Consider the following 13,912-nt stretch of genomic DNA (forward strand, 5'->3'; position numbering starts at 1 on the left):
GTATTGTTCAGGCTGGCCCAGCAGGCTCATCCCATGGGCCCAAGATGTTCTTTGTCCAGCAGTACTTGCCTTTGGGGGTAGTATTGGAAGGATTGGTGAGAAGTCTCTCGCTGTGTGCTGCCCTTTTGAATTGGCGTTGAAACCTGCCCCGGAGCTGCACATTCTCCTCACTCTCCGATGATGGAATTGAGAGGCTGCGTTCCTCATCCAAGGAGAGGTCGCTGTCTGAGTCAGAGTCTTGATCTGAACAAGATAAATGACATTTGAGAAAAAAGAGTGGGCTTAGGGAGTAGCTGTTCCATTCTGGGACTTGATGGCTAATAGCTCCCCAGCACATATTGTTGCCTCCACACAAACAACCAGAGGGCTTTAACAGCCTGCAAGAGTGAAACCATGGTTTGTTCCATTAATGTGTACTTGTATACGTCATTCAAAACATTTCAAGCACAAAACATAAAATATTTAAGAAAACATAATTGTAACAAAAGCAAATAGGAGTGTTTTTTTTTTTGTTTTTTTGGAAAGGGATAAAGTCACTATTACCCCTTTCCCTAGAAATATCTGAGCAGGATTACCAAGTTGCTGTTATTGCAGCAAAAGGATTGTTAAGTGCTTAGTGTATACATAAAACATGGAGCAAGATACCAGAGAACATCAAAAAGATTTCTCATGTTGTGATTTGCTCTTGCAGGAAAAGAGGAGCCACTACCTTCCATACCCATCAATGGCCACATTGAAAGCATGGCTTACCTGGCCCTGCATCACGATGAAACATGGCCACGTCAAGATCAGTGGGACCAGCATGATTCAGCAAGTTGTGATCCAGAGCTGAGCCTTGATGTGCCATCAAGTTTTCCCTGAAATCCACAGCAGCGAAAACAGTCAGTGAACAACCTTGCACATCAAGTGAAGGACTGTAAATAGGGAGTGGAATAGAAGCTCTTGGGCATCAGAGCTAATATGTGATTGAGTCCCCAAGATTGGGTGTCATTTAGATAACTCGTATTCAAGCTAAAGATCATTGTTTTTAACCAGCACAAGAGCATTCCTTATGAATTAGCATTGTTCTTAAAGTTTGTTATCATGCCAGGAAATAAGATAGAGCTACTGTCCTCATATAATTTATGTGCACTTCATATGAGCACCTACTTGGCCACTATGGGAAATTAGGACAAGGGTTGGTGGAGAGAGGAATAATTTTTTTAATTTACAAAGTCAGAGTTACAATCTTTTTTGTTTTCTGCCAAATATAGTTTCTGTGTAATAATCTAGTCCACTCCTCATAATTATGAGTCCTCTGTGAATGAGCGCATAACAAGAAAACAGAAGGAGCAAACTCTTGTGGATGCTAGTGGAAGCAATGTCCACATAATCATTCAACTGTCTTCAAACCAAGCCAGGTCCTACTATTAGCTAAAATGAATCAACTGCTTCAAGCAATCGATGCTGGATGCAGAAATGTCACTCTTGATAGATGACATGGGCCAGAAGTGGCAACTTTTAGCTAGCCTTAGGCAGAAATATGTCTAGGGCTAGCCCTGTTTCAAACTCTTGTTCACAAGTAGAAGTGCCACAACTGAAGGCAAAAAAATGGCTTCCACTACCAGATAAACACACAAATGCTTCTCCATAGCTGGATGTTCTCAGGCATGCAAGAGGAGGAAGAAGAGGAGTTTCATTCATACTGATTCTTACCTGAGGTATCCTCGCTGGCTGGAATGGGTGCGGGCTGAGCGCACACTGCTGACAGAGGAGATGGTGGAAGCCCCTAGAGTGATGCGGATGAGACCACTCTCCTCAAAGAGGGCTGTGTTGTTGTAGGCATTTGGGCCCTAAGGTGATAAAGTAAAAAAGAAGAAAGAGCTTATTTTAGATTCTTCCATTTATTTAAGGAGTGAGTTCATTCAATAACACTGATATAGCAACATAAGAAGGCAGGACTCTATGACTATGAACACAGTTTTACAGCACCATAGAAGGGGAAAGTATTAAAGCAAAGGCTGCAGCCATAAGCCAAGTGATCATCTTTCACTCGGACTGTAAGAATACCAGCGCTCACCTGACCACTTCTGGTGGCTTCCTCGCTCTGACCTTTCTTGCCAAGGCAGGCCACTTTCCAGGCTTCCTGTACCTCTTTGTTCAGCAGACAGAACAAAGCCAGCACTGCTAAGCCCTGTTGAGAAGAGGGAGAGAGTCTGAATACAGGATGCTGCCTTATGCTGAATGGGGCCTTTGGTCCATTCAGCTCATTGTCATCAACCCTTGACCAGCAGCTTCAGAGAGGAGTATCTCCCAGCATTACATGTGCATTTCAGGTACTAAAACAGGAAACATGTGCTTTGTGATTGAACTATGGACCTTCCCAAAATCTGGTCCCCCCAAAACTGTTTAGATGAAACAGACAATAAGGATCAGTAGACTTCAGGCTTCTGCTTTGGTTCTCATTGTCACCAACTGTAACAAGATGCCTCTGAGGCCCTTTTTGGCCCAGGAGCTTGTTTTTGGTACCAATTTGTAGTTTGAGTCTTTTCCACTCACATATATTCATGTTTCCATCCCAATTGTTTTTGATCTCAACATCCCAATATCGGCTTATTTTTGCTTTTATTCAACCAGTGCCAATTAGAACTCCTTGCTGATCTAACTAAAAGTTCCAATCTACTGTTTGCCTGACTATGTCACATGAAATGTAACCACCCACATTCTTCCTTTTTGTTACACAGCACACTTGAAACCATACTATAAAAAACAAGTATTATTGTTAAAATTTTAATAGTCATAGGAAATCTTATTACTTGAATGAAAACTTCCACTTTCCACTAGAGGGCAAGATTGGTCTATTCATGGATTCAAGGCTGGCAAAACTCGGGACAGACAATTTCCAATTTGTATTTGCATCCTCAAGGTTAGCTGAAATCCTGGAAAGCACTGGCAGAGCAAATGTAGGTCTGTTTCTGCCTCCCTCCCAAACATATGCAACCTTTCATTCTGCTACTGCTCCACTCCCCTGGAACCATAAGCCTTGAATATCCAGGGACAGTTCAACAGGGAATGTCTGACTGTGCACAAAGAGGCACCATCTGCCTTAGGAGGTTTGGGATCACTGGCCGGTTCAGAAACATCTGATTGTCCCACACTTTACATCAGTCACTAAATGATTGTGGGTGGATAGGGCATTGGTGGTGGAAAGGTTAAGTTGTGGATTTGTTGTCTGAAGGACATTACCACCAGGTATTTAGAAGTGTTTGTAAAAATGTATCAAGCAAATACGATTTTAAGTTATATATTGTAAGAGTCTTAGCAAATGATTTCTAGGTTGATGATAAGTGTAATTTCTGCTTTCTCTCTCTCTACTATACATTTATTCATTCTGCTTCCCCATGGTGTGTGTGTGTGTGGGGGGGGGGTTGTTTTTTGGGCAGATTGTTTCTTAAATGCTTTCGATAAAATGTATTTAAATTAACTTATACTCTTTCTTCCAGCAAGAAGGCCATCCTCTAGCATTTACTTGATATGCTGTGTTGTAACATATGGAGAATATATACTTGTCATATGGAGAATATATACTTTTTTCGGTCTTCAAAATTTGCAACATACTCTTTGCAAGCATCTATAAATATGCCAATTATGTTTGAAAACTGGTTAGATTTTTACATAATGAAGAATCTGTAGAGACAGTGGATTGAGGAAGCTAAAAAGCTTGTAAGTACTTCTGTTTTTGGAGGGCTGGCACAAGACATTTTATAGTTTGATGCAAGAAAACATGGTCCAAACCCTTTTCATTCCAGGCACCAAAGATGTCAGGGGTGACACCTTACTCTTAGTCCCACAATTCGATAGGGTCCTCCATCACACCAAAAGGCAGCAGGGGAAGCAGGGTGGGCTGTACAGCACAAACAGCTCTGTCCTCCAAGATTGAGGGGCAAGGTCAGGGGGATGAGCAGAAATAGCAAGGATACCACCAGCTTAACAACTCCTGCTTGAAGCATTTGCCTAATTTTGCCTAATGATGGAGCCAAACTTGTGCCTAAATAAGTAAAGTACAGACTTATGTTTCCCAAACATCAACACCCATGTTACATAGCTCATCTTTAGCAGTCCTGCAAGTTAGTTCCTGCCAGAAGCTAATCACCTTCTCTCTGCCTAACCATCTTCATGATAGTAGAGAGTGTTACCTGAAGGCTGCAGAGGACAGTGTAGAGGTAGTGGAAAGCCAGGACACTGTTGTTGATAGCCAAGAGGCCAAAGAGCCAAGCAGTACTAATAACTAGAAGCAGAACGAAGGAGCTTCGCAGTGTCATGCTGGAGAGAGACAGGGAAGAAAGAGCCACCGAGAAGGAGAGATATAGAGATTAGCATCTATGGTCAGCTGAGCATCAACTCTAGAGACACTGCTACCTTAGCCTACTCTCTACAATCCAGATGCACCTGCTAGTAACTGGGACAACTCTCCTGTGCCAGTGCACAAAAGGAAGAAGGGGGCGTTTTCTTGCTATAACCCAGAGGTACAAATCAATACTAGCTCACAGTGGACAAAATCTCTTGAGCAAACATCAGACATGAAGGGAGACAACCCCAATGATCATCTAGAAGAGAGGATCACAAGACTGATGGACAGAAAACAATGGGGTGTATGTGCGTGTACAACATTCATAACTGTGAGGAAAATGGAAAGGCATTTTGGGAGAGCAAGAAGTGATGTTCAGATCCTTGACAAAAACATAGTTTTGGTTTGAGAAGAACATTGTAACTAGTAAATACTCACAGAACAGATTTCCTCTTGGCTTCTTTCTGGCCTGGTAAGCACAGCATCTTTGCCACCAGTAGAAACATCACCCCATTCATCTGGAAGCAGATTGGCTGGTTAGAGACAGAACAGCAAAGCCTTCTCCTTAGTTCTGCCCTCCCCACACTGTTCCCAGTGAATGCTGCTAGATTTGTGGCAAGCAAGTTAGTTGGTTTTCAGCTATCAGAGGAATAACTAACATGGTCAGATTTTGTGCAAAAGTATCATTTTCTTTGTCTTCCTAATTTATATTCAATCTCACAGCAAAGTGTAACAGGAAAGAAGACCACAAACAAAGACGTCACAAAAGTCAAATGTTTACAAATCCCCAAGCAAAGCATTGTGATGAGGCTTACAGATTTCCAGAGGGAGAAGAGTTACAGGAAAAGGAGAAAGTAGGCCAAAGGGGGTGGGTAGGTTGGGACAGGAAGGAAGGATGTCATCTAATTTTAAACATTCGTGACAGGGAAAGGAAGCAAAAGAACAGCAGAACAGGGAGAAGATATGCTGAGCAATGAAAAAGGAAAGGCTATAGAATCCTGGAGCAAAGACTGAATAAATACGAGACATGCTTACCACAATGACAATGACAATAGGCCCTGCAAAACTCCAGACCAGCTTATCATGGATGGAAATCCAGCAGAAATCTGGGTTTCCATAGCCCTCTGGATCCAAGCCAACTGACAACCCTGCCCAAAAGGAAGGAGAAGGTCAGATGTGCAATAAGTTTTCCAAATCCTTTGGGAATATATGTTCTCGGCCAATGCAGATCTGCTCCTTCCTTGACTCTAAAATGAGGGTCAGAGCAAAAATTGCAGGCAGAGTTCTCTAGAAAACTTGCTTTGAATATGAAATTCATGGAGGTCTGCTATGACACAAATGAGAGACTCTGATCAGCAGAGTCTCCTGATAAGTCCCTCAAAGATGTCATGAAACCCTGGATTTCCCAAAGCATCTTTGAGAGGGGTAGGTGTTACAAAAAAGCACATTTATCGCTTAAGCTTAAAACACATAGTAGATGACCAAACAAATCACACTCTGTCTTATCTATTTCTGTTTTTTTTCCTTTAGCCCCCTTTTTGTCATGCTTTGTTTCAGGGCAGGCAGTTGAGTAAACAAGTCAGGGACACCAAGACATGGTTTAAACAAGCCTGAGCTCATTCAGAAGTCAGCAGCAATCAATGTGGTTTGTTGACAACTCATGGCTTCTTAGCAGAGATTGATTTGCATGTAACAACAAAACTCACTTTCAGCAAAGCACATCATGTGACAATCAAGCATGTTTAATAGCATGTTACACTGACAATGAACAAACATCTGGAAGACTTAAGCTTCTGTAGAAACCTTATCCAATATTCCATACTGGCAAGGAAGGCTGACTGGGATGAACTGAATTTTAGTCCTTTACCTCTGGAGCATAGCAGGTCAGTGAAGGCGTTGTTTCAAATATAGTGTTGTTTCAAATTATGCAAGGTGGCATATCAGTTGGCAGGTGAAGTTTCTTTTTACAAATAAATCCTGGCTTCCTAAATGTGTGTGTATGTGCCTTCAAGCTGCCTGACAATTTATGGCAGTCTCATTAATGTTATAGGATTTTCTTAGGCAAGGGATACTCAAAAATAGTAGTTCAGTTCTTTCTACTGAAATCTAATTTACAGTACCTGGTATTCATTGACTAAACATCCCTTCCTTTACCTGTGATGATGGCAGGGACGCCCCAACCAATGGCATAATAAAACCTCATCGCTCCATAGTTGATGTTGCGAGCTTCAGTCTGCATGCGGTAAATATGGAGGCCTTGCACAAAGAGCCATGCAAAAGTTGATAGGAAGAAATAGTGGAGCAAGATAGCGATCACAGTGCAGAGGAACTAAAAAAGAGAGGAAAAATAAATATACACATCAAAGCAGTCCTCTAAAACAGCATACCTAAACTATTCATTGTCACCTCACCTGGAACTAATGCTTTCAGCTATTCCCCTTACAATTTCTATTTAATTTTGGGGAAACTGAGAGTATGTAGGGACATACCCTCTCTCTGACCTATGCTGTTAACAAATCTGCGTAGAAGTCCTAAAGTACCGTTCTGAGCCCACCAATTTTCTTGTCTATGGCTTGAAAATATTTTAAAAATCCAAAAAAGTCCACTTGTTTTGCAATGCTGTTATCCAAAGTTTTAAATGTTCTAGCACACAAATTCTTATGCACCTTATTTTCCCCGGGGTTAAAATCCCTTGCTGCTTCCAGGACATTGCCGTTCCTCTTCTCACCTGCTTTTAATGTTGCCCTTCCTCTTCTCACCTGATTTTCAGTGTGGTTGATTCCCAGGAGGAACAGCAGCTCAGAAAAGAAGAGAGTGACAGAGATGTTGCAGTGGATGCCTCGAGTGTTGGATTTGAGACCCTTCAGGCAGACCAGGAAGGAAAATGTCAGCAGCAAGCAGAGCAGGGAAATGGACACCAGGGAATAGGTGACGATGGCCAAGGTCTCCAGGTCACCTTCCAGCTGCTGCAGGGAAAAACCAAAGGGAAAAGGAGATGTCAAAGCACGAAAGGAATCTGTATTATAATATTTTAGCCCACTGCTATGTCTAAAAAGCTATTATGGTGGCATAGAAAGAAAAAAAGGAAACATAGACAGAAAACCGTTTTCTCAAGCATACTAAAGATATAGGTCTTCATACATCTGTTTACTTAAAATATTTATATTCTGCCTTTTTGCCTGGCAACAGATCTCTAAAGTGGTTGACAGTAAGTGAACATGAATATATAATAGACTCTTTAAAAAGGTTGTGCTGTCTCCCTGGGTGCATACCCTTTAGAAGTAATGCAGTTTGACTCTACTTTTAGTTGCCATGGCTCAATGATGTAAAATTATGGGACTGGCATTTGGTGAGGCACCACTGAGCCATGGCTGTGAAAGTGGTGCCAAACTACAGTGTCAATGCACTTCTTGTGAGTGGAAACAACAATGGAAAATAGCCACTCCCTAGACGAAAGCTGTGAATTCACAGAAGGAAACACTACACTGTGACTATGGCTAAGGGCTGGACTTGAGGTAAAGGAAGTCACCATCTGTTTCTTAACCATGTTGTTGTCCTGCATAAAAATAAAATGTATAAAGATACAGTAGGCTAAACCAAACCTAGAGCAGTATAAAGATTGAAAACAGCAGCAAAATTTCAAAAGAGGAAAGCAGGAGACAGGTTTTTTTGCCAAACCAAAGAGCTTTCAATGAGCATATTCTCTTCCTCCAGCACAAAGCTGTAAGGGAGAAGCACATGGCGCAGTTTTCACCATACTCCTGTCACGGGTTTGCTTGCTCAGCATTGCTGAACAGATGATGCATTGAAGTTTCTGCATTTTTTCAAATAACCATCTGCCTCTGGCCCAGTCAGTCATGGCTTCTGCTAATTGCCAAGGCCAAACCAGATGTGATGGGGCAGCCATCTTTATATTGGTTACTGTCAGATCCACTTACATATAAAGTGGGGCTGGGGAGAGGTCTTCAATTTTGCAACAAAACTGAACCCAGGCATTCGCCCTCTGAACATTTTTTTGCCCAAACTGGTGTCCATTTTAGAAGTTAGTGGTTTTGGAGGAGAAAAGTTCCTCAGGGTAGAAAGACTGAGTTAAAAAATTAAACACTGCTCTTTAATTATTATTCTATTTTTTAAAAAGAAAAAGCAATATATACATTATAAAAATTCATATACTACCAACTACTGGTAATCTGTAAACTGCATATTACTAAAACAACAACCAAAAAGAATGTATACATAACAAGAATACACTACAAAATGATGAAAGAAAAAAACAGTCAATTAAACATTGGCTTCTAATCTTCCAAATGATATAACTGTAAATCCTACTTTCACTTATTCATGCTCCTTTGCTGTTCTACTTTTTATCATTAACTACTGCATTTAATATCTTCTCTTTCAAATTAATTATTCCCAATCCCCAATTATTTTCTCTTCACAATGCAGATATTTTGTTAATTTCAGTCATTTCAAAAATGTTCAATGTCCAATCTTCATGTATTGGGATTTCTGTACTCTTCCAGTTCCTTACATATTGCAATTTTGCTGCTGTGGCCAAGTGTTGTAGAATTGCCTCATGTTGTTTCCCTCAGTTCCAACAGAAATAGTTCTACTTTAGTTGAATTTTGATCTTAAATATCTTCTAAACCAATGTATCTACCTCCAGTATTTTCTTTGCCTATCACAAGCCCACAATATATGATAAAATGTTCTCTCTTGTTACATTTCTATCATATGTTTGAAAACCTTTTATGCACGTTTGCCAATTTTGGTGGCATCTAAAACCAAAGGTACATTTTTAAATAAAAAAAATTCTTAAGATCATAACATAAAATAAATTTCAATCTCTTTGATCCAATTTTCTGCAATTGATCCATCACAATACTATGTCCATTTTTGTCCCATTTTACCATCTAATCTTTTACTTGTTCTTCCTTCATCCCAGTTTTCAATAACATTTTACACAGTTACCCATCACATATTCATCATTTGTACACAACGGTAATTCAAATTTTATTTTTTATCCTTTTTAAAGCCTTCAAAGATCTGTCTATAAAAATACCATTGAAGAATCTTCAGTTTCCAAACTCTGCTTTTTTGTTATAGAAGATAGAACTACCTTTAAGATTCGCTGTCACAAGTACAAGACTCTCTGTTACCTATAACCACAACTCAATTGTTCTGATGTTCATATGTGGCAAAACATGTGTTCTCCCACCCACCCTCATCAAAATCAGTATTCCCTCTTTCTTCTTCTTGTCCATGTCTTGCTATATAGTCTTGTCCATGTCTTGCTTACCTCTCTGTGGGAGCTGTCCATTAGGACCCCAAATGTGCCAAACTGGGAGCAGTGGCAGCGGACATGTGTGGTGTTTCGGTACACAAGATCACAGTCCCGTGCTGTCCAGAAGCCAGTGGGTTCAATCCTACAGTCAAAAAAAATCCAGAAAAATCCTCAAAGAAAAGCGTTTTCAAGGAAACATTTTGTTTTGGAGACATGCATGAAGAGGCATGAATTGAATGCTTAATGGGACTCTACAGAGTCATGGAAATTTGCTAGAAAATCTTGTTTGAGCCAGTTCTATTTTTCATGGGGTAGGTTAAGTATCTCTTCCAAGGGTTAGGAAGAGAATTATTTAGATTTAAATCCAATTGTTCATTCCACCTAGAAAAATCCCACTGAAAAAATGAAGTCTGTATACTTGTCGATTTATTACATTCCAATTGATTGAATGGATTTGCATTACTTGGTATTAACATCTGGATCTAGGACTCAAATTTTTATCTGAAGTAGCACAAATGACTGAATCTTATGAACTCAGTATTCAGCCATCAAGAAATTCATAATAGATGCTCTGCAGAGGACTACCGATAAAAGACTCCCAGCACTACATAATCTTCAAGTCATCTTTATTCTTGATGTTACATATGATTGTGATTTTGTGAGCCTCACTGGGCTGTACAGTTATATATAAATATTTAAGTGAAGTAAACAAAAACAAGGATCATTATCCAAGTGGGGAAAAAACTGAGCACCGACTTATATTTGTTTGTATCATATACTGACTTGTGATTGATGGCTTAATGTGTGGACTTTTTCCAGTTAGAAATATGGTTCCTGGAGTGAACTGACACAAAAATTATATTCATATTTGATATATGGTGGTTGTTTCACATGGGAAAGTCATCAGAGATGCAGTCATCAGAGGATGAACATTAACATCTGAACTCCACAGATGGCATGTAGCCTCCTGGGAGATGGCAGCCAAGTCACGGTGCAGGCAGGAAAGCAACTTACTGGCTGGAATGATTCCACTGAACACAGAGGGGCTTGCTGCGGTTGGCCGTCTCAAGTAGACGAAACTCCAGCACTAATGGCATTTCCAATGTGCTCTGAAGAAACGTGTGGTTGCTGAACACCGATACACTCACTATGGGGGAATTCATAACAGGATTTTTGGGCAACCTGCAAAAACCAAAGAAATCTTCTTAACCAATGCCACTTGGCAACACAATCAATCACAGAATGTTTCATGTGCCACATTAGCAGAAGAGCATGAGCTCTTGCCAACGACCTCTAAAAAAGACGTTTTTATCCATTTTAAACAGCAATCCTCTCCAGGGGGCTCAGTGGAGGTGGCAATGGTCGGCAGATTGGCAAAGAGCCCAGGAAACATGTGAGCAATAAGTGGTACCTGAGGTTGCGTCGATCCACCTGATAGTGAGCAGGCAGAAGTCCTCCAAGGGTGCGGTAAATGATGAGGATAAGGATGGTTACTGCAGGCTCAGGCTCTGCAAGGGAGTGCTTTTGAGGAGAACTTTCCACAGTGCCATTGGTTTCACTGTTTGCTGGTACTGGAGCTGCCATGGTTGGAGCTGTAGTTGGAAAAACAAAGTAGGAAGAAACACTGTTATCTTGCACCATAATTAGGTAAGTCAAAGGACAAGGAAGACAGGGATGGTCAGGGCTGTCCCTATGTCATCTTCCAAAGATTTTATAATTTGACTTCAGCCTGATCTGGTAAGATCAAAAGGCCATGTCTAATTCTTTTGTAGTCCAAGAGTCTTGTGGCTTGGACTGATGAGGAAGAGATGCGTTCCAGCCAGGAAACATAGGTTTTCCCAGTCCCTTTTTGGGAAAGGCAAAAGCTCAATCTATCACAAAACTTCCTACTAGTACTGTATGCGTCTGAACAGCTTTTGAATTATTGTTGGCTCTCCACATGCATGGATTTGACTTTTGCAAATTTGATGATTCGTGGATTTGATTCAAATATTCACTTTAGAAATCTCTAGTTCCTCCAGTGCAATTGTGACAATCACCTAGAGATTCCTAGAGAGGTGTTCTCTAGGTAAAAAAGAAGTTTCTTTATTTATGGCTTTGCACTTTGTCAGCAGTCTTGTACCATCAAATATAGAGAAAGAAAAAGAAGAAACAGGAGATGATCTAGGCTGGAGTGATAGATGATTCCTTGCAGATTGTTCTGGGGTGCTTAAAAAAGAGTGACTTACCTCCTACTTTGTGGGGTGTAAGGACTGAGAGGGGGAGCACTACATGGGTGTGTGGGTCCCACATAGCCTGGCCACGGAAGAGGGTACTATGATAGCGAGGGTAGCGCCTCCTGAAGTGGGTGCGATTCTCCATACGGTCAATGCTCAGCACTACCGATAAACAGGAAATAGAGAAAACAGGTTTGAGGTCTGAGAGTTGATCTTTCAGTAACAATATAGAGAAATTGGGACCAAGCACCTGACACAGCAAGGCCAGCATTCTCTCCAACCTTCTCTTAAAGCCACCACTTGACTTACTATATGCTTGAATTCCAGAGTATGTGCTGGAGACTGAATATTATGCTGTAACTTGCACCCTAAGTCCCCTCAAACCCACCAACAATACAAGACTGCCTGGGCCTTCATAAGCCCACTGTTGATAAAGCAAGCTTTGAAAATCAACCAAATTTTCTAGGTGTTAATGAACTTCTACTCCCACGATCTCTCACATTGACTAGGCTACTTAGGACAAACTGGAAATATATTCCACATCTCAAGGACCAAATATTCCCCAGCTCTGCAACAAACATTGAGCTGTATACCAAGTCCACACAATATTGTTTCCCTGCAGCATCCTATCTTGGACTGGTACATAAGCAAGACAACAGAGCTTTGGGTTTATATAATTTACCATTCCATAGCGATTCAACAAAACTTCCACTTCTATTAATGCTTATACTTACCAATATTGGGGGTCACGACACCAACTGGATTGAGGTAGGTGAGTTTCATGTTGCTGGCCAGGGTGCTTGTGTATTCTCTCAGCTGCTCCATCAGACCTGCACTGCCATGGGTGTTCTGCAGCAATGTGTCCCAATGCTCATGGTTCTCTAAGGCCAGCACTGAGCTACCAGCCCGCAACAAGTTCTACAAACATCAGAGGCAGAACTTCAAAAGACTTGAAGTTATACAAAGCACCCAGTTTGATCAGGCAAATGTTCAGTATCTTGAAAGACTGTTGCATGAGTTCAACTGCAAAATCCTTGCTTGGGCATTTTTAAAACCCTCTAGCACAACTGCCAGAAAGTGTTCCATGATAATGATTTTTTTTTCTTCAGTACTATTATCTATGATCAGTTTCTTATAGGTCCAACAACACTTTACAACACATGCAGCACTGTGTCCCTTCCTAGAACAGAAGTGGGGAATCTGCTACTTTCCAGGTGTTATTGGAGTGAAAATTCCCATCAACCCCTGCAAGCATAACTGATATCAGAGAACATGAGAGTTCTAGTTCAACATGATTGGCATCATTGTCCTAGAAGAAGTATACTACATGCTGGCAGGGTAGGATCACAAAGCTTTTTGTTGTTATTGTGTGCCTTCAAGTTGTTTCTGACTTAAGGCAATGCTAAGTTGGGTTTTTCTGGGGCTGAAGGTGTGTGACTTGCCCAAGGTCACCCAGTGGATGTCCATGGCTGAGTGGGGAATCGGACTCTGGTCTCCAGAGTCACAGTTCAATGCGAAGCTGGCTCTCCAGTAACCTAACTTTTATCCACTTTCACAGTATGTCCTGTCCAAAAAAAGAGAGAGAAAATTGCCCTCACCTCGTTGAAATGAGCATCCTGGGTGGCTGTCAGACCAAAGCCATGTTGCCTGCTCTCAAAGGCCATCAAGTGGGAGAGCAGGCGATAGGTGATATGAACATCATTGCCAAAGTAGCGTTCCATCTGATCAGTCACGGCCCGCAGTTGGTGGGCCAGCTTTTTGGCTTCTATGGTGTTCAGTTCTGTCTCATTTCTTTCCAGACCTTCCAGCTACCAACACAGAAAACATCAAGTATGATCAGGCAATACGGTCCAGAATGGAAATTTTCAGAGACACAAATAAAGAGAGAGAAACTTGGATTTCCTATTTGCTGATGAAAGTAGCAAAGCTTGGTTGACATTAGAAAACCAGACTTCGGTATAAAACATTGGTGGAAGAGAATGCAGAGCAAAACTACCGACAGGGCAGAATCAATGGCCAAGAGCTATCATTTACTCTATTAATCAAATCCTTGCATTTTCTTCACCCATGAGGAATGCAGCATCT

At 41.1% G+C, this 13,912-nt stretch overlaps 1 protein-coding gene across 5 annotated transcripts in view; it reads right to left on the minus strand.

Moving 5' to 3' along the window:
- Positions 1 to 13,912, minus strand: part of celsr3 (cadherin EGF LAG seven-pass G-type receptor 3) — a 106,020-nt gene that overhangs the window by 11,890 nt on the left and 80,218 nt on the right. For 2 of the 5 annotated variants that reach the window (XM_016991632.2, XM_062969831.1), the window contains 15 exons: positions 13,426 to 13,635; positions 12,562 to 12,745; positions 11,840 to 11,989; positions 11,023 to 11,203; positions 10,626 to 10,793; positions 9,627 to 9,753; positions 7,087 to 7,293; positions 6,482 to 6,656; positions 5,363 to 5,475; positions 4,766 to 4,845; positions 4,176 to 4,302; positions 2,060 to 2,173; positions 1,696 to 1,832; positions 751 to 857; positions 70 to 243 (listed from right to left, as the gene is read on the minus strand). In XM_016991632.2, coding sequence (XP_016847121.2) covers positions 70 to 243; positions 751 to 857; positions 1,696 to 1,832; positions 2,060 to 2,173; positions 4,176 to 4,302; positions 4,766 to 4,845; positions 5,363 to 5,475; positions 6,482 to 6,656; positions 7,087 to 7,293; positions 9,627 to 9,753; positions 10,626 to 10,793; positions 11,023 to 11,203; positions 11,840 to 11,989; positions 12,562 to 12,745; positions 13,426 to 13,635 — 2,254 coding nt within the window. Of the gene's footprint in view, positions 1 to 69; positions 244 to 750; positions 858 to 1,695; positions 1,833 to 2,059; positions 2,174 to 4,175; positions 4,303 to 4,765; positions 4,846 to 5,362; positions 5,476 to 6,481; positions 6,657 to 7,086; positions 7,294 to 9,626; positions 9,754 to 10,625; positions 10,794 to 11,022; positions 11,204 to 11,839; positions 11,990 to 12,561; positions 12,746 to 13,425; positions 13,636 to 13,912 lie in introns of those variants that run through there. The other 3 variants (XM_062969832.1, XR_010002600.1, XM_062969833.1) reach the window with 3 other exon arrangements.

The sequence above is a fragment of the Anolis carolinensis genome, chromosome 2, assembly GCF_035594765.1.
Source record: "Anolis carolinensis isolate JA03-04 chromosome 2, rAnoCar3.1.pri, whole genome shotgun sequence".
NCBI lineage: Eukaryota > Metazoa > Chordata > Lepidosauria > Squamata > Dactyloidae > Anolis > Anolis carolinensis.